This window comes from Triticum aestivum, chromosome 5B (genome assembly GCF_018294505.1).
Source record: "Triticum aestivum cultivar Chinese Spring chromosome 5B, IWGSC CS RefSeq v2.1, whole genome shotgun sequence".
NCBI classification, from domain to species: Eukaryota; Viridiplantae; Streptophyta; class Magnoliopsida; order Poales; family Poaceae; genus Triticum; species Triticum aestivum.
In genome coordinates, this window is record NC_057807.1 from 659,464,294 (window position 1) to 659,480,654 (window position 16,361).

A 16,361-nucleotide genomic window follows, 5' to 3' on the forward strand; every position below is an offset into this window, starting at 1 on the left:
CCTTTGTTGGCTGTTATTCGAGTGCATCTTCTCTCAAAATGGACACCAAAAACAGCACAGCATGTCAGTGCCATTACATGATAGTATGCCAAGTTCCATGAATTTCAGACGAGTTTTGGATTTAGTAGAATTTAGAAACAAAGTATCTCAATGTTTTGCCGGCAATCAACGGTGCCCTGGTGTTTGAAATTCATTCCCATTTCTTGCATGAGACCTAAGCATGCACCCAAGGACACAGATTTGATTTTTCAACCAATTTATATGCATTGAAGCATGTGCATGTAGTTCAAACTTGAATTATGCACATAAATGCATCGAACACTCAACTAATGCATAAAAATGTCCAAACGAACCCCGAAAATCCCAAAAATTGACACAACACTCCTGTTGTTCTCTGTTGAGACTAGAAAATTTTTGAAAGCAATAAGAGGCAGCAGATATTGTTTTGTCCCCTAAGGTGGGACGTTCCCTACCGAAACCATCAGGCTTGTTGTGAGAAGCTTTGGTTTGTGAGAAGTTTATACCCAAACCTGCCCCAAATGGGACAAAAAAATTACCACGGCATGTTGATGGCGCTCCATGATAGCATGCCAAGTTTCATGAGTTTCATATGAGTTTTGGATTTACTAGAATTTAAAAACAAGGAATCTCAATGTCTGCAGCCGAGTGACGGTGGCAGGGTGTTTGACATTCGTTCCCATTTCCTGCATGGGACCTAAGCATGCAACCAAGGACACATATTTGAATTTTCAACCAATTTATATGCATTAGAGCATGTGCCTATAGTTCAAATTTGAATTATGCACATGAATGCATAGAAAACTCAGTTAATGCATAAAAATGTCCAAACAAACCCCGAAAATCCCAAGAATTGACACAACACTCGTGTTGTTCTATGTTGACACTAGAAATTTTTTGAAAGCAATAAGAGGCAGCGGATACCGTTTCATCCCCAAAGGTGGGATGTTCCCTACCTAAACCATCAGGCTTGTTGTGAGAAGCTTTGATTTGTGAGAAGCATATCTCCAAACCGGCCCCAAATGGGACAAAAATATTACCACGGTATGTTGTTGCCGCTCCATGATAGCATGCCAAGTTTCATGAATTTCAGACGAGTTTTGCATTTACTAGAATCTAAAAACTAGGTATCTCAAAGTTTGCGGCCGAGTGACGGTGGCAGGGTGTTTGATATTCATTTCCATTTCCTGCATGGGACCTAATTAAGCATGCAACCAAGGACATAAATTTGGATTTTCAACCAATTTATATGCATTAGAGCATGTGTGTGTAGTTCACATTTGAAATATGCACATGAATACATAGAATCAGTTAATGTATAAAAATGTCCAAGCGAGCACCCAAAAATCCCAAAAATTCACACAAACACTCCTGTTGTTCTATGTTGACACTAGGAAAAAAAGTTGAAATCAAGAAGAGGCAATGGATTTCATTTTGTCCAGAAAGGTGAAACATTCCCTACCAAAACCATCGGGCTTGTTGTGAGAAGCTCTGGTTTGTGAGAAGCATATCCCCAAACCTGCCCCAAATGGGATAAAAAAATTACCACGACATGTTGATACCGCTCCATGACAGCATGCCAAGTTTCATGAATTTTAGACGAGCTTTGGATTCACTAGAATTTAAAAACCAGGTATCTCAATGTTTGCGGCTGACTGACGGTGGCAGGGTGTTTGACATTTGTTCCCATTTCTTGCATGGGACCTAATAAGCATGCAACCAAGGACACAGATTTGAATTTCCAACTAATTTATATGCATTAGAGCATGTGCATGTAGTTCAAATTTGAATTATGCACATGGATGCATAGAAAATTCAGTTAATGTATAAAAATGTCCAAGCGAACCCCCAAAAATCCCAAAAATTGACACAACACTCCTGTTGTTCTATGTTGACAATAGGAAAAAAAATGAAATCGAGAAGAGACAATGAATATCGTTTCATCCATAAAGGTGAAACGTTCCCTACCGAAACCATCGGGCTTGTTGTGAGAAGCTCTGGTTTATGAGAAGCATATCCCCAAACCTGCCCCAAATGGGACAAAAAATTTACCACGGCATGTTGATGCCGCTCCATTACAGCATGCCAAGTTTCATGGATTTCAGACGAACTTTGGATTTACTAGAATTTAAAAACCAGGTATCTTAATATTTGCGTCCGAGTGACGGTGGTAGGGTGTTTGACATTCGTTCCCATTTCTTGCATGGGACCTAATAAGCATGCAACCAAGGACACATATTTGAATTTTCAACTAATTTATATGCATTAGAGCATGTGCATGTAGTTCAGATTTGAATTATGCACATGAATGCATAGAAAACTCAGTTAATGTATAAAAATGTCCAAGCGAACACCGAAAAATCCCAAAAATTGACAAAACACTCCTGTTGTTCTATGTTGACACTAAAAAAAACTTGAAATCGAGAAGATGCAACGGATATCATTTCGTCCAGAAAGGTGAAACGTTCCCTACCGAAACCATCATACTTTTTGTGAGAGAAGCTATGGTTTGCGAGAAGCTTATAGCATAACCTGGCCTAAATGGGACAATATTTTTTTACCCCAGCATCTTGATGTTGTTCCATGATAGCATGCCAAGGTTCATGAATTTCAGACGAGTTTTCTATTTACTAGAATTACAAAAGCAAGCACCTCAACATTTGCCGGAGACCCACGGTGTCGTGGTGTTTGAAATTCATCCCCATTTCTTGAATGGGACGTAAGCATCAACCCAAGGAAACATATATCATTTTACAACCCATTTTGGTGCACCGGAGCATGTGCATGTGGTTTCATTTTGAATTGTGCACCTGAAATGCCTAGAAAACCAAGTTACCGTATAAAAATGTCCAAACGAACCCTGAATAATTCCAAATTTTTTGACGACGCACCTATAGTTGCATGTTCACTATAGATAGAAGTTCTCGCAAATCAAACACCATCTTTTGGAGCTGTGACCCCATTATGTAATTTAAATCAAGATGAAAAATCAAGTAGATCTCACACAGTTTATTATCACCAACTGTGTGAGATGCAGTACAAAATATCCTGGAGCACCGTCGGTGTATAGTACACCTATGGCTTACTCGAGAAGGTTCGTTGGCTACAGTCCACAGCCCGCTCTGAATAAGGGACCATGTCTGATGACACTTTGCGTGCCAGTTTTTTCGCTGAAGCGATTCCAAATTTTTGGCTTCCTCGAGAAGGTTCATTGGCTACAGTCCACAGCCCGCTCTGAATAAAGGGCCATGTCTGATGACACTTTGCGCGCCAGTTTTTTCGCTGAAGCGATTCCAAATTTTCGGCTTCCGCGGAAATATCTACCTCCCCACCCCCTCCACCTTACCAAAAGCCATATTTCCCCTGTTTCCTCCTTCCTTTCGAAGTTGAAACCTTCACTCCTTGGTTGCAGCGCCGCCTCCTCGCCGGCGACCCTCCTTCATGCTGCTCGGCCTCGCCTATCCAGGCAGGTAATCCAGACCCGAACCCCATCCACCTCCTCCTTCCACATCCCACATGCCTCGACCGTCGGCGCGAGCGCGACACCTTCCACCAAAATCACCGATCCCTCCACCAAATAAGTGTCGTCCTAAGCCATGGTGTATGCAGTATAGCCAGCATCTCAAGGAGCATTTGGCAGCGGACAAGCAAATCACGACCGCACGCGCGGATGAGGTCGTGATGGCTGCCATTCGTGCCAACCCCCAGATCTTGGAGGAGCACCTCGTCGTCGAGGCCACCATCAACGCCTCACACACCGACGTCGTGGCGCGGCTAGCTGCTTTGAACGACAGTTCATGGCATTTTCTCGAGGCCACCGTCGGTGCCTTTGACGAAGACTACCAGGTGTTTTCTCGGCGTGCACATGCTTACCTCATCTCGAGAGCTAGCAGGTTGGTTCCTGGAGCGGCTCAGGCAACTCACCACTACAACGAGGGCACCCACGATGCGGAGGACTCGCCCTCTTCCATGTCCAAGGAGCCAATCGTCATTGATATCTCCGACAATGAGTAGTTTGTCTTATTAGCTCACTATAAGGACCCATGTTCACTTTGCTAGCTATTGCCTTTCCTTAACAAATTCTAGTGAATTGTGCTATCTATTTTTACCATGCAATCTTCTGCTCTAGTGTATATGTTTTATATGTCATGCAATGTGGTGTTCAGTTAACTGTTTGGTTCAATTCTGCAAATGTGATGTTCAATTCTTTAGGATGCAATTTTCCAAGTTGTCAAGCATGCTTGGTTTGGTTAACTGTTTGATCTTCTATTAGGAGTATGTTATATTGTACATTATGGTGCTCAGTTGACGTTTGGTTCATTTGTTGTGGTGTTTAGTTAACTCCTTGGTTCAATTCTTGAATGCAATGTTCAATTATTGTGTGTGCATTCTGTTATTGTATACCATGTGAGAAATAAATTGAATTTGGCTGTTCTAAATACATGAGAAACAAATACAGTTGCTATATTTACAAGTTGTTAAGCATGCTTGGTTTGGTTAACTGTCTGATCTTCTATTAGGAGTATGTTATATTATGCAATGTGGTGCTCAGTTAACATTTGGTTCATTTGTTGTGGTGTTTAGTTAACTGTTTGGTTCAATTCTGCAATGCGATGTTCAATTATTGTGTGTGTATTCTGTTATTGTATACCATGTGAGAAATCAATCGAATTTGGGTGTACTAAATACATGAGAAACAAATACAATTGATATATTTCCAAGTTGTTAAGCATGCCTGGTTTGGTTAACTATCCGATCTTCTATTAGGAGTATGTTATATTTGTGCAATGTGGTGCTCGGTTAACGGTTGGTTCATTTGTTGTGGTGTTTAGTTAACTGCTTGGTTCAATTCAGCAATGCGATGTTCAATTGTTGTGGCTGCATTCTGTTATTGTATGCTATTATATCTTGTCTTTTTTATTCCTTTGCCCCATTTCTAGTATAGAGAAGATATTTATGCACATCCTTGTTTTCAGGCCTTTGCAAAACAGTTGACTGATGAGTACCTCTCAAACCACCTATATGGACGGTCAATCATCCACAGGTGCTGGCCTAAAGTTGCAAAGACCTTCAACACCAATGAAGGCTCAATATTCGCCTTCCGCTTCCGCAGTTTCCCGATGAGATGCATTTGTCTATGTACCGTCTATGATGCTAATTTCGAAAGGTTCTAGATGTTGCATGTGAAACTTGGTGCTGGTGCAGTTGTGTAACAAGGTAGCTGAGTGCTGAAGTTATATCATGTTGTACTCTAATGTATTTCAATTATGAAATCATGCTTCCTTAATATGGGAATGAAATATAATATGTGTTTAATATGAATGTCAATTAGATTAATAAATGGATTATTAATAATAAGGAAATTAGCATGCTAATTGGTTTTTGCTATTGCAAACGGTTATTGAGAAAATACCGTGGGTGATGACCTAAGGCAACGCACACAGTTTCTAGCAATAAACCATGTTGGATCGATGAGCAATCACACACAACATTCTTTTCAAAACTGTTTGCGTTAGGCCACCTTGAGCAAACGTTTACCACATAAAAGTTGTGTGTGATGGATAGCATTTGCCACACAGTTTATTATACGCACCATGTGTGATGCATTCATGGCAAACGATAAAATTATTAGTATTGTGTGCGATGGGAAGGCCATCACAAACGATTTAACGGGGGAAATTGTGTGTGATGTACCTACGAACGGAAACGTTTTCCTTGCAGCGACTATGTGGGATGTATACACGAACGGAAACGTTTCGCGGGGACTGACCGTGTGCGATGAAATTACAACCGGAAATGATTTTGCCTATATAATTGTATTTTTAGCACTACTATACGTATAACCGTATTTGCTCGCTCGCCAGTCGCACACGACCTCAATTTGCCGAGCGTGTGTGCCAGGAGGGCATATCCCCGACGATTTCTGGGTCGTATAGGAAGGACCCCCTATCGCCGACACTCACTAATTGACGGTTCTGAATGCCGTCGAGGAAAGGGGTTACAAACCATTTGTATAGCACCGACACGTACCAGTGTTACCTTTCCTTTCTTTGGGTGAATTAGTGTCTGCTGGGCTAGTTGCCTGAACCTGTCGTGTCTCGTTGTTTTTATTTCTCTATACCGGAACCAATAAATCGCGAGTGGACATGCCACCACGCGCGTTCGAAATCCACACCGCACGCTGCCGCGCTATGCGTGCAGCTTTAATACCCTCTGGCCGTATAAAGAATTTGCCTCGTCGTATAGCATTCCGTATAGCGTGTGTATTTTCACCTGACACATGCAGTGCATGGACCGCGAGGCAGCGCGTGCATTAATCCCACACCCAGCAGCCCAACGGTAATAATTCAACTATCTGGCAGCCCATATGCGGGCAACGTATCTGGTGATACCGCAACTCAAGTGATGCAATGCTCTGATGGATCATGGGTCTTTCGATTAAGGAAAGCGATGAAGGCACACGTGATGAGCAGCCTCTCCATCGCAGAATATACAAAAACACTCTGATTCATGTTATTAATTAAGCATCAGGCCCTTTTCCTAGTAGTACTGTACTAGTTTATGAGCCTCAGTTTCACTTACGGGCAGAAAAAAGGCTTAGTTTCATTGCCCAGACACAGAAACTTAAACCTGGTTTTCACTCATGTCTTGCTATTGTGCAATCTCCATATGAAATTATGCCATCTTCGTATTTTGCTTTTATACTGCTAAAAGTTCAACAAAATAAATCTAGTAATGTTTTGGTTACTTTGCCCGTGAAACACTAATAGTAGTCTGGCATGTCTAGTCCGTAAATTTGCATATAATGTCAATTATGATAATCCACAAAGAGTACTATTATAAACGAACATTTTCGCTGTTGGTCTTCACATATTCCATGTGCCTTTCTAGCTTGTACAATCTGAAACCAGTTGGACAACTGACCTAGTACATGCTATATTTGCTTTCACGGAAGCTAACTGAGTTTTTTGTACAGAATGTACAAGCAAGCATTTCCAGCTATCTTAATGAGGAACTGAATCTAATTGAGTGAATGTTGTGGTTAATTAAAATGCACAGCTTTTTTTTCTAAGTTGACACCTACAGGTTAGAATGTGTATATGGTTTTTACCAGTAGAGGGTGTCACTTTTTTTCTTGTGATAACAAGGTTACGTGCATCATTTCACGCATGCTCCTGCTAAATAAACAATGGGCAAAATTAAGGAAATCCGAAAATCCTCATCTTCCCATTCCCTTGGGCTTAATTAAGTATAGAATCCAGAGTGCTTCTGGTATATTGTGCAGTGGAGGAGCTGGTCATCACCCTTGCATTTATCATGTCCCTCTGAATATGATCTAGCGGTTCAAGATTCATTCGAGCATTGTAGCTCCTGAGATCCCGTATTACTAGATATGTCCTCCCCACATGCGATGCACATATTAAAGACACAACAGAGGAGTGAATACGCTCGGCTACCCCTGCGAAATGTAAATGCACCCAACAATCCATTGATGATCCGTCAACGCAATGGCCTCCTAGCTGCGTCTCTCGCGACAAAAAATTCGGAGAGATGCTTACGGGCGTGCCACAGCTAGAAGACGACGACGACAGCGATGGATTTTTCCTACTTGCTAAACGCGAGAGAAGCGTGTAGTGGGTGTGTTGTGCAACCGATGCCGCTCTCCGTCTGTGCAGAGCTTATCTTCACACCTTGCTCTGTTCGTCCATGGTTGACGGAAAGACGAGATACACACTGCGAGAACCGAACTTGGGCAACAAATCAATTATGTCCACCCAACGCCCAAAGCAATTATTGGATCGGTTGGATGTCGCCTGGCCCGTCTATTCATAGAACATTAAATGCAGCCCTATCCCACACCATGGGCGTATAAATTGAGGTATTTGGGAAGCTGCTAATTAAGCTGCCCCGTATTCCCAGATGGCTTATTAAAAGTAGTCATCACGACACACAGGCGGACGTCCTGAATATGGGCTGCGCGTGGCCGCATGTCCCAAAAATCCGCGTCGGTACCGGAACCTGCTACCTTGGCCTCACTGATAATATGCCTCATAATAGAAACTGGAGCCGGGATTGATCGCCTATTTTTCTATAAAACGATTATGCTTGCAGCTTGACACTGAGTACTATCCTTCCCAATCACCGCCATGACTTTTGCGCCTTTGATCATGTAGCATGTAGTAATATGTACTCAGAAGTCAAAAGACAGAGCTGGTCCAAGTTAGCATTAAGGACATGTACAATGGTTGATAAAATAATTTTATTTTAAATTTTACATGTAATTTAAAAATGACAAAAAATGTCTACAATGAGCCATTTTTTAGTCTTATTGTCAATAACTAGCCATTCCTAAAAATATGGTGAGACATATTGTGCTAAGAGATCATCTCTTGTCTTTTCTTAAATAAAAAAAGACAAGTCTTTTCTTATGAGTTCTCTCTTCCACTCATCATTTGTCCTACATGACACTTCTAAGATATCATTATTGTACATGCCCTAATAAATCTCGAGCTGCAGATTTCCTATTCAAGTTAGCAGCCATGGTTTGGTCAGTGGCCTCCCTCGGTAGAACTAGAAGCATCGAGTTCGAGATACTGCGAGATGCTGCGACCCATTCCAAGCAGAGAAAGTGCGAGGAATCGTTCTTCGCCACAAAAAGGGCATCCACTATCTAGTAATTCCCCGAAGAAAATCAAACCAAATTGCTCTTGGACTTGATAGGTAACAACGAATGCGCTCGCCTATAAATTGATCACCAATTCACTCATCCTCTCCCATATCTCACCCCACCCCTCCCCTCCCCTCGCTACTATATCTATCCATGGCGGCGACACCGGTCATGCCGGCGAAGAGCGTGGACAAGCCGCTCTTCACCGAGACGTTCAATGTCCCGGCCAGCTCCGCCGACTACGTCACCTTCATCAACGGCGTCCGCAACAAGCTCGGTAACCCGGGCCACTTCTCCCACAACCGCCCCGTGCTGCCGCCGGTCGAGCCCAATATCGCGCCGAGCAGGTGGTTCCACATCGTGCTCAAGACCTCGACGGCTAGCACTGGGCTCACGTTCGCCACCCGCGCCGACAACCTCTACTGGGAGGGCTTCAAGAGCAGCGACGACACGTGGTGGGAGCTTACCCCGGGCCTCATCCCCGGCGCCACCTACCTCGGGTTCGGCGGCACCTACCGCGACCTCCTCGGCTACACTGACAAGCTGACCAACGTAGCTCTCGGCCGGCAGCAGATGGCCGACAAGGTGACCGCGCTCTACGGGCGTACCAACGCCGACAAGACCTCTGGCCTGAAGCAGCAGCAGGCGAGGGTGGCGGTGACGACGCTGCTCCTCATGGTGCACGAGGCCACGCGGTTCCAGACCGTGTCGGGGTTCGTGGCCGGCCTGCTGCACCCCAAGGCGGTGGAGAAGAAGAGCGGGAAGATCTCCGACGAGCTAAAGGCCCAGGTGAACGGGTGGCAAGACTTATCCGAAGAGCTGCTGAAGACGGATGCGAAGCCCCCGCCGGGAAAGTCGCCAGCGAAGTTCACGCCGATCGAGAAGATGGGCGTGAGGACGGCGGAGCAGGCCGCCGCCGCGCTGGGGATCCTGCTGTTCATCGAGGTGCCGGGTGGGCTGACGGTGGCCCAGGGGCTGCAGCTGTTTCGTGCGCTTGGGGGAAAATAGTTAGTTTTGCAGGTATATCTGCATGAGTATATTGTATGTATAATTCGAATAAACATGCTACAGAGCGTGGGACTGATATAAATAAATAAATAAACATGTTTCAGAATGAGTGCATGATATAAATAAATAAATAAACATGTTACAAAGTGGGTGAGTTCCTTACCTCTTTTGCTGTCTTTGCTGTTTCTCCTCTTCCTCCTGTACTCCTTACCTCTTTCCCACCTTTTCTCTTTCACTCCTTCCCTTATAACCTTGCACCTGGGTGCATTTCACAAGTTTGATGTAACATGTTACTTTCACAGGCTTTTCAGCCTCTTTTGAAATATAAGGTCGGCCTTGAGCCACCTTTTCTTTCAAAACATAAAAATAAAATTGCTATCTAACATATGTTTTTGCTTTAGTGAGTATCCATTGGACAAGAATAAAAAAACATGATCTAGCGCGCTTAGCCCACTGGAACCCACCTTACCCTATTAGTTAGCCCTTCCCATAGTGTTCTCATGCATGGACGAGTAGAGGGTGGCGGGCGCGTCTTTATCTTGCCTCTATTTTATTTTAGAATTTATCTTGAATCTAGTCTTAAAAATTTATCTTGCCCCTAGTTAGACTTGTTTTTAGCGGTTTTCTCTAGTGAGATGAAAGAACGACTCGTCTCAAAGGAGCTCATACGAGCCGGGCCAGTCGAGGGTAGTTGGTTCATTTCTAATGTTCTTTTGGTTCCGTTTGTTACTCCTTTTCCATTTTCGATTTTTATTTTTTTATTTTTGGAATATTTTAAGTATATATCTTTAAAAAAATCTTTGACTTAGAAAAGTTCACCGCATATTAAAACGATCACGTAATGAGAAAACAATCTTCGCATAATTTGATAAAAACAGTTAATATCATTCAAATAATTGTTCAACATATTTATAAAATGTGACGCGCTGCGTAATATGTTCAGGCTTTTTAAAAAATGTTTATAGAATGTAAAAATTTGGTACCCTAATTTTGCAATAATGTTCATACAAGTAAAAAAAATGTGCATAACACTTACAAAATATATTGCAAATTTGAAATAAACTCATCGTATTTATGGAAAATGTTCAATGTATTAAAAAAATGTTCACTATGTATTTTAAAAAGTTGAGTGTTCATTTGACAAATGTTCAACATATATTAATAAAAATGTTAAAACTTTATTCGGAAAATGTTCAATGTGTATCTGATTTTTTTCAACCTATATAAAAACGTTCAATGTGCATTTGACAAATGTTCAAAATGTATTAAGTTAAAATGTTCAACATGTATGAGAAAAAAAATGTTCAATGGCTATCTAAAAATTGGACAACGTGTATACCAAAAATGTTCAACCTGTAGTGAAAACTTGGCACGTATTTGAAAAAATAAATAAATAAGAAAAGAAAAAACAAACAGAGAGAAAGAAAAATGATGAAAACACACAGAAACAAAGAAGAAGAAAAATGCGTGGAAGATTCTAAAACCGGCCGGAAATAGTCCATAGAAGATTTTCAAAAGGGAAAGAGGAAATAAAACCGACATAGCCTCATTTGCTCCTGGTGGAAACTAAGATTGAAAGAAAAAGGTTATATAGTTCGGAAAAAACTGAAAGTTTTCGGCATCCAAGATGCTTGGGCGGACTAGGAGTGTGCAATATTTCTATGGTCCATATTTCTTTTTGCGACGAGCTCATCAAATGTCATTTTGGATTTAAACAATGGGGTCCAAATCATTGGATGTGTATTGAAGCAAACTAACGGTTATTTTAGCTATGTAATCCAGTTAACCCCCCGTTCAATTTTCTGTACTAGTGATGTTTGAAGTTTCATTGTGTACTTGTCACAATTAGGACTGCCTTGATGTGCGATGTGAGAGTAAAAGAAAGAGGTTACTGCAGGTATGAAGGCACACTACTAGTGTACATGACAGTAATGTGACCGGGGCACGCCACTGATAACCAATTTCCACCCGCCACTGATGACGATTTCCGCGGGGATGGTTGCCTGAACATGTCGCATGTCTTTGTTTTTATTTCTCCCTACCCGAGGCAGAACCTGCTACCTTTGCTCTGCCTGATCATTGGCTTCATAACAGAAAAATAGAGCCGAGAGTGATCCTCCTGTTTCTCTATGAAAGATCATGTTTACAGCTCGACACAAGTACAATCCTTCTGGATTACTACTGTGACTTTTGCGCCTTTGATAATGTAACATATACTCAGAATTCCAAAGACAGAACTGATCCCTGCATCACTAAATCGAGACATGACATCCGCAGATTTCTTATTCAAGTTAGTGGTAGAAGGATAGCGCTTAAGATGCTGCGACCGATTAATTCCAAGCTGAGAAAGTGTGATGAACTGATCTTCGGCATAAATAAAGGGATCATCCACTAGTTAATCCCCAGAAGAAAAACATGCCGTCTCCATTCCAGAACGATATTTCTGCGTAGCCGTGCAGTGCTGCAAATCAAACCAAATTGAATCTTGGCATCTCCTTCTTTGGACTAGCTAGCTAGGAAAGCAAGCATATGTAAAAGTGAAGGCGTGTAGGCGTATACATCTAGGTAAGGACGCGTGCATGTTATATAGATCAATAGGGTTGCAATTGGCGGCAGGTTATTTAGTAGGACAGACCCCTAAACCAAGCAATACAAAGATAAGGATCAGCTCCAAAAACGCCTTCGTGTAAGCATACGCACACACATCACGTAGTAGTATTAGGATTGACCTTAAGTCAAGCTATACAAAGATAAGGATCATCTCTGACAACCTGCCTTGTATACAACACACAAGCACAGCATCACGTACAAGTTACATATGACACGTACACGTATACAAAGCCTATCATTTGACAGCATGCACCTGTCGATCGCCTATAAATTCATCTCCAGTTCGTTCATCCTCTTCCATATCTCAACCCCTCTCGCTTGATAGTACGTATCATCTAAGCCTCGTATCCATGGCGGCAAAGATGGCGAAGAACGTGGACAAGCCGCTCTTCACGGCGACGTTCAACGTCCAGGCCAGCTCTGCCGACTATGTCACCTTCATCAACGGCATCCGCAACAAGCTCCGCAACCCGGGGCACTCCTCCCACAACCGCCCCGTGCTGCCGCCGATCGAGCCCAACGTCCCGCCGAGCAGGTGGTTCCACATCGTCCTCAAGACATCGCCGGCAAGCACCGGGCTCACGCTCGCCACCCGCGCCGACAACCTCTACTGGGAGGGCTTCAAGAGCAGCGACGACACCTGGTGGGAGCTCACCCCCGGACTCATCCCCGGCGCCACCCACGTTGGGTTCGCCGGCACGTATCGTGACCTCCTCGGCGACACCGACAAGCTGACCAACGTCGCTCTCGGCCGGCAGCAGATGGCGGACGCGGTGACCGCGCTCTACGGGCGCACCAAGGCCGACAAGACCTCCGGCCCGAAGCAGCAGCAGGCGAGGGAGGCGGTGACGACGCTGCTCCTCATGGTGCACGAGGCCACGCGGTTCCAGACCGTGTCGGGGTTCGTGGCTGGAGTGCTGCACCCCAAGGAGAAGAAGAGCGGGAAGATCGGCAATGAGATGAAGGCCCAGGTGAACGGATGGCAGGACCTGTCCGAAGCGCTGCTGAAGACGGACGCGAAGCCCCCGCCGGGAAAGGCGCCAGCGAAGTTCACGCCGATCGAGAAGATGGGCGTGAGGACGGCGGAGCAGGCGGCCGCCACCCTGGGGATCCTGCTGTTCGTCCAAGTGCCCGGTGGGATGACGGTGGCCCAGGCGCTGGAGCTGTTTCATAAGAGTGGGGGGAAATAGGTAGTAGTTGTGCAGGTATATCTGCATGGGTATTGTACAAGTCGAATAAACATGTCACAGAGTGACTGAATGATATAAATAAATAAATGTCACAGAGTCAGTGAATGATATGAATAAATAAACGTGTCTAGTTTATATTGGGCCCAACTATAGAATTGCTATCCAACATATGTTTTGCATATGCACATATTAGAAGCGTGAACTATGTTCATCCTTTTAGACTCCCAGGGGCTCATTTGGTTGTTGGGGTGAAAAAACCATGGGCAGTAAACTCCCCTAGGGGATTTCCCTGCTCATATGAGATCCTCCTCCTGCCATGTGAAATATCCCATTGCCATTTGGGCACCAAGGGAGAGTGAAGAGAGTGAAGGGAGAAGAGCAGAAGAACAGAGCGCCAAGGCGACTCAGATCACAAGAAAAGAGACAAGGGGAGCCCGGGAGAATTCTCCTGGAGTGCGGAGGTCGGAGCGAGCGGCCCGGGGATTTCGGGAGGATCGGGCCGAGAAAGCCCTTTCCACGATGTTACCAAATGGATCGCCTAAAAATCCGGGGTGTAGATTGCAGGCGGGTTTCTCGCCCGAGGAAAGGACAGGTATCCTGGCAGCAATGCTACATTCACGGACTAATACGGGGGGGTTACGAAGTGTTTGTGACTTGTTAGATGTTGATTGGATTAAGGGGGAGGAAGAGGCCCCACCCACCTGAAAATCAGGAGGGTGAAAAAGAATTAGAAGGAAGGGTCCGTAATGCCCCCGTAATGAGCCCGTGCGTTTAGCATTTTTGGTATCCCGGGGGATCCATGGTAACCAACTTGTGTACCACAAATTCCCCTCCAGAAAATCTACATATTTTAGTATTTTTTGGCCAGAAAATTCTCACACTTACATACACGGTTATATTGTTTTTCTTTATTTAAAAGGGAGGAAAGCCCCACATAATGATGCATGCAGCCAATTTATTAACCAAAAGTATGCAAACGGAGTCTAAGGGCCAGTACTGGCTCACAAAAGGAGCACAAGAACAGTAAAGATAAAAAGATGCCACAGCCGGCGAAAAAACAAGTTAAGATGACTAAACACCTAGCCTATTATTAGTTCGCCATTTAAATTGGTTGGAGATAACCCGTGCTACCGTCTCCCAATGGTTGCACCCAGTAACCAAAAGCCCCCTAGAGTCCGCATGAGTGAGTAACGACCACGTACGGATCCAAGCAGTGGCTATGTGGATAACCTGCAAAAGTTGATAAAGTTTTTTCTATTAAAGATCATATCACCTTTGCAGTTTCATATAGCCCAAAACAGTGCACATATCCCTATCCGAATATGTCCTGCAATATTTGAATCCGCTCCATTTAGCCATGTCCCAAATAACGTGTTACTAATTGAAGGATTAATGTTGAAGTCTATATGTATCGTACGCCATACAAGTTTGGCTTATATTGTGCCATTTCAATATTTTATTTGTCGATTTTATGTTTATATACAGTTGGTATTCATTGAATAGGTGGATTTCCTGGGAGAGAAGGTGCAAAGCTTCAAGGCCAGACCCCACAAGGAGTTGATGACTCAGTATAGCAATCCTGACGAGACTGGGACAGTACCCCGCCGGAGACAGGGACAACGCGGTTGTTCTAGTGCCACTGGTTCCTGCGAGGGCGAGGGTTCACATGTTTGGGGTGCTTTTTTACAATCCACATGTTTGGAGGTGTTAAGGGCATCTCCAACCACGACCCGTAAATTTTCTCCTGCATTCGTCTGGGACAGGGGGAAGGGGCAGTCCGTGGACATGGATGCAGGAGGGGGCCATCCAACGCTGCCCGAAGACATTTCAACCCGCATTTCAACTAGCTGGACGAAATTCATGTACACCGGCTCCAGGGTGGACAGCGCTGTCATAAAGGCCAGTGGGCGTGTCGGTGCTGGTTGCGGACGTCCGGCAATGCCACTGTGGCGGCCCTAGACGTACAACGGCAGCAGCGGAGGTGGAGCGTGCAGATGCAAAGCAAGGGGGACAAGGGCGCGGAGTGGAAGGAAATGAAACCGAGAGGGTGATTGGGTGGGCCGGGGGTGTCGGTTTCCTACATGGCTGCTGCTGGTTTGAACTTTTTTTATTAACTTGAACAAAAATATCTGTATTTCGAAAAATGTTAACGAATTTGAAAAATGTTTCTGGATTTTAGAAACTGTTCATTAATTTGAAAAAAGCGATCACAAGTTTGAAAAAATGTTTCCTCATTTTTGAAAATGTTCCTGAATTTCACAAAATGTCCCTGCATTTTAGAGAATGTTCAAAAAATTAAAATATGGGGCATATTCCTTTTATGCTTTTACTCCTACATTTTATACGAAATTGTAAAAAATGTTAAAAAAATAGAGAAAAGAAAAAAGGAAAGAAAAATAAAATGGGAAGCTTATAGAAAAAACATAAAAGGAAAAAAGGGTCTATGAAGGTTCTAGTACTTTTCTATAAACGGGGAACACACTAAAAACCTCGAACTGGGCTGGCACAATATAGTGCCTACAATTGCGTGAGGGTGTGCCTTTGCTCGCTAACTGTTGACCTATGCTGGGATTCAGAATTATCGTCTTTATCTTGCGTCTAGTGAGATTTTTTTTCTTGAGAATTCTCGCCCAACTTTATTGGTGAATCAAAATGTTCTAGTGAGATGGAAGAAAAACTCGTCACAAGGGAGTTCATGGCGGCCGGCCAGTCCGGTGTTGTTGGTTTGGTTCATTCATTCCTTTTATTCATTTGGTTTCGTCTTTTTACTTTTACTTTTTTCCTTACTTATTTTTATTTAATTTTGAAAATATTTGACTTAATTTCAAAAAAATCACTGTGCATTACAAGTTATGTAATGTAATGCA

At 43.7% G+C, this 16,361-nt stretch overlaps 2 protein-coding genes across 2 annotated transcripts; both read left to right on the forward strand.

Annotated features, from left to right (window-relative positions):
* Positions 1 to 8,811: 8,811 nt before the first annotated feature.
* Positions 8,812 to 9,834, forward strand: LOC123117470 (protein synthesis inhibitor II-like). Its single transcript, XM_044538219.1, has one exon. The coding sequence runs from the start codon at positions 8,840 to 8,842 to the stop codon at positions 9,692 to 9,694; it is 855 nt and encodes a 284-aa protein (XP_044394154.1). The 5' UTR covers positions 8,812 to 8,839; the 3' UTR covers positions 9,695 to 9,834.
* Positions 9,835 to 12,591: 2,757 nt separating this feature from the next.
* LOC123117471 (protein synthesis inhibitor II) lies at positions 12,592 to 13,612 on the forward strand. The gene has a single exon (XM_044538220.1). It carries the CDS (start codon positions 12,655 to 12,657, stop codon positions 13,492 to 13,494), a length of 840 nt encoding a protein of 279 aa, XP_044394155.1. The 5' UTR covers positions 12,592 to 12,654; the 3' UTR covers positions 13,495 to 13,612.
* Positions 13,613 to 16,361: the final 2,749 nt, after the last annotated feature.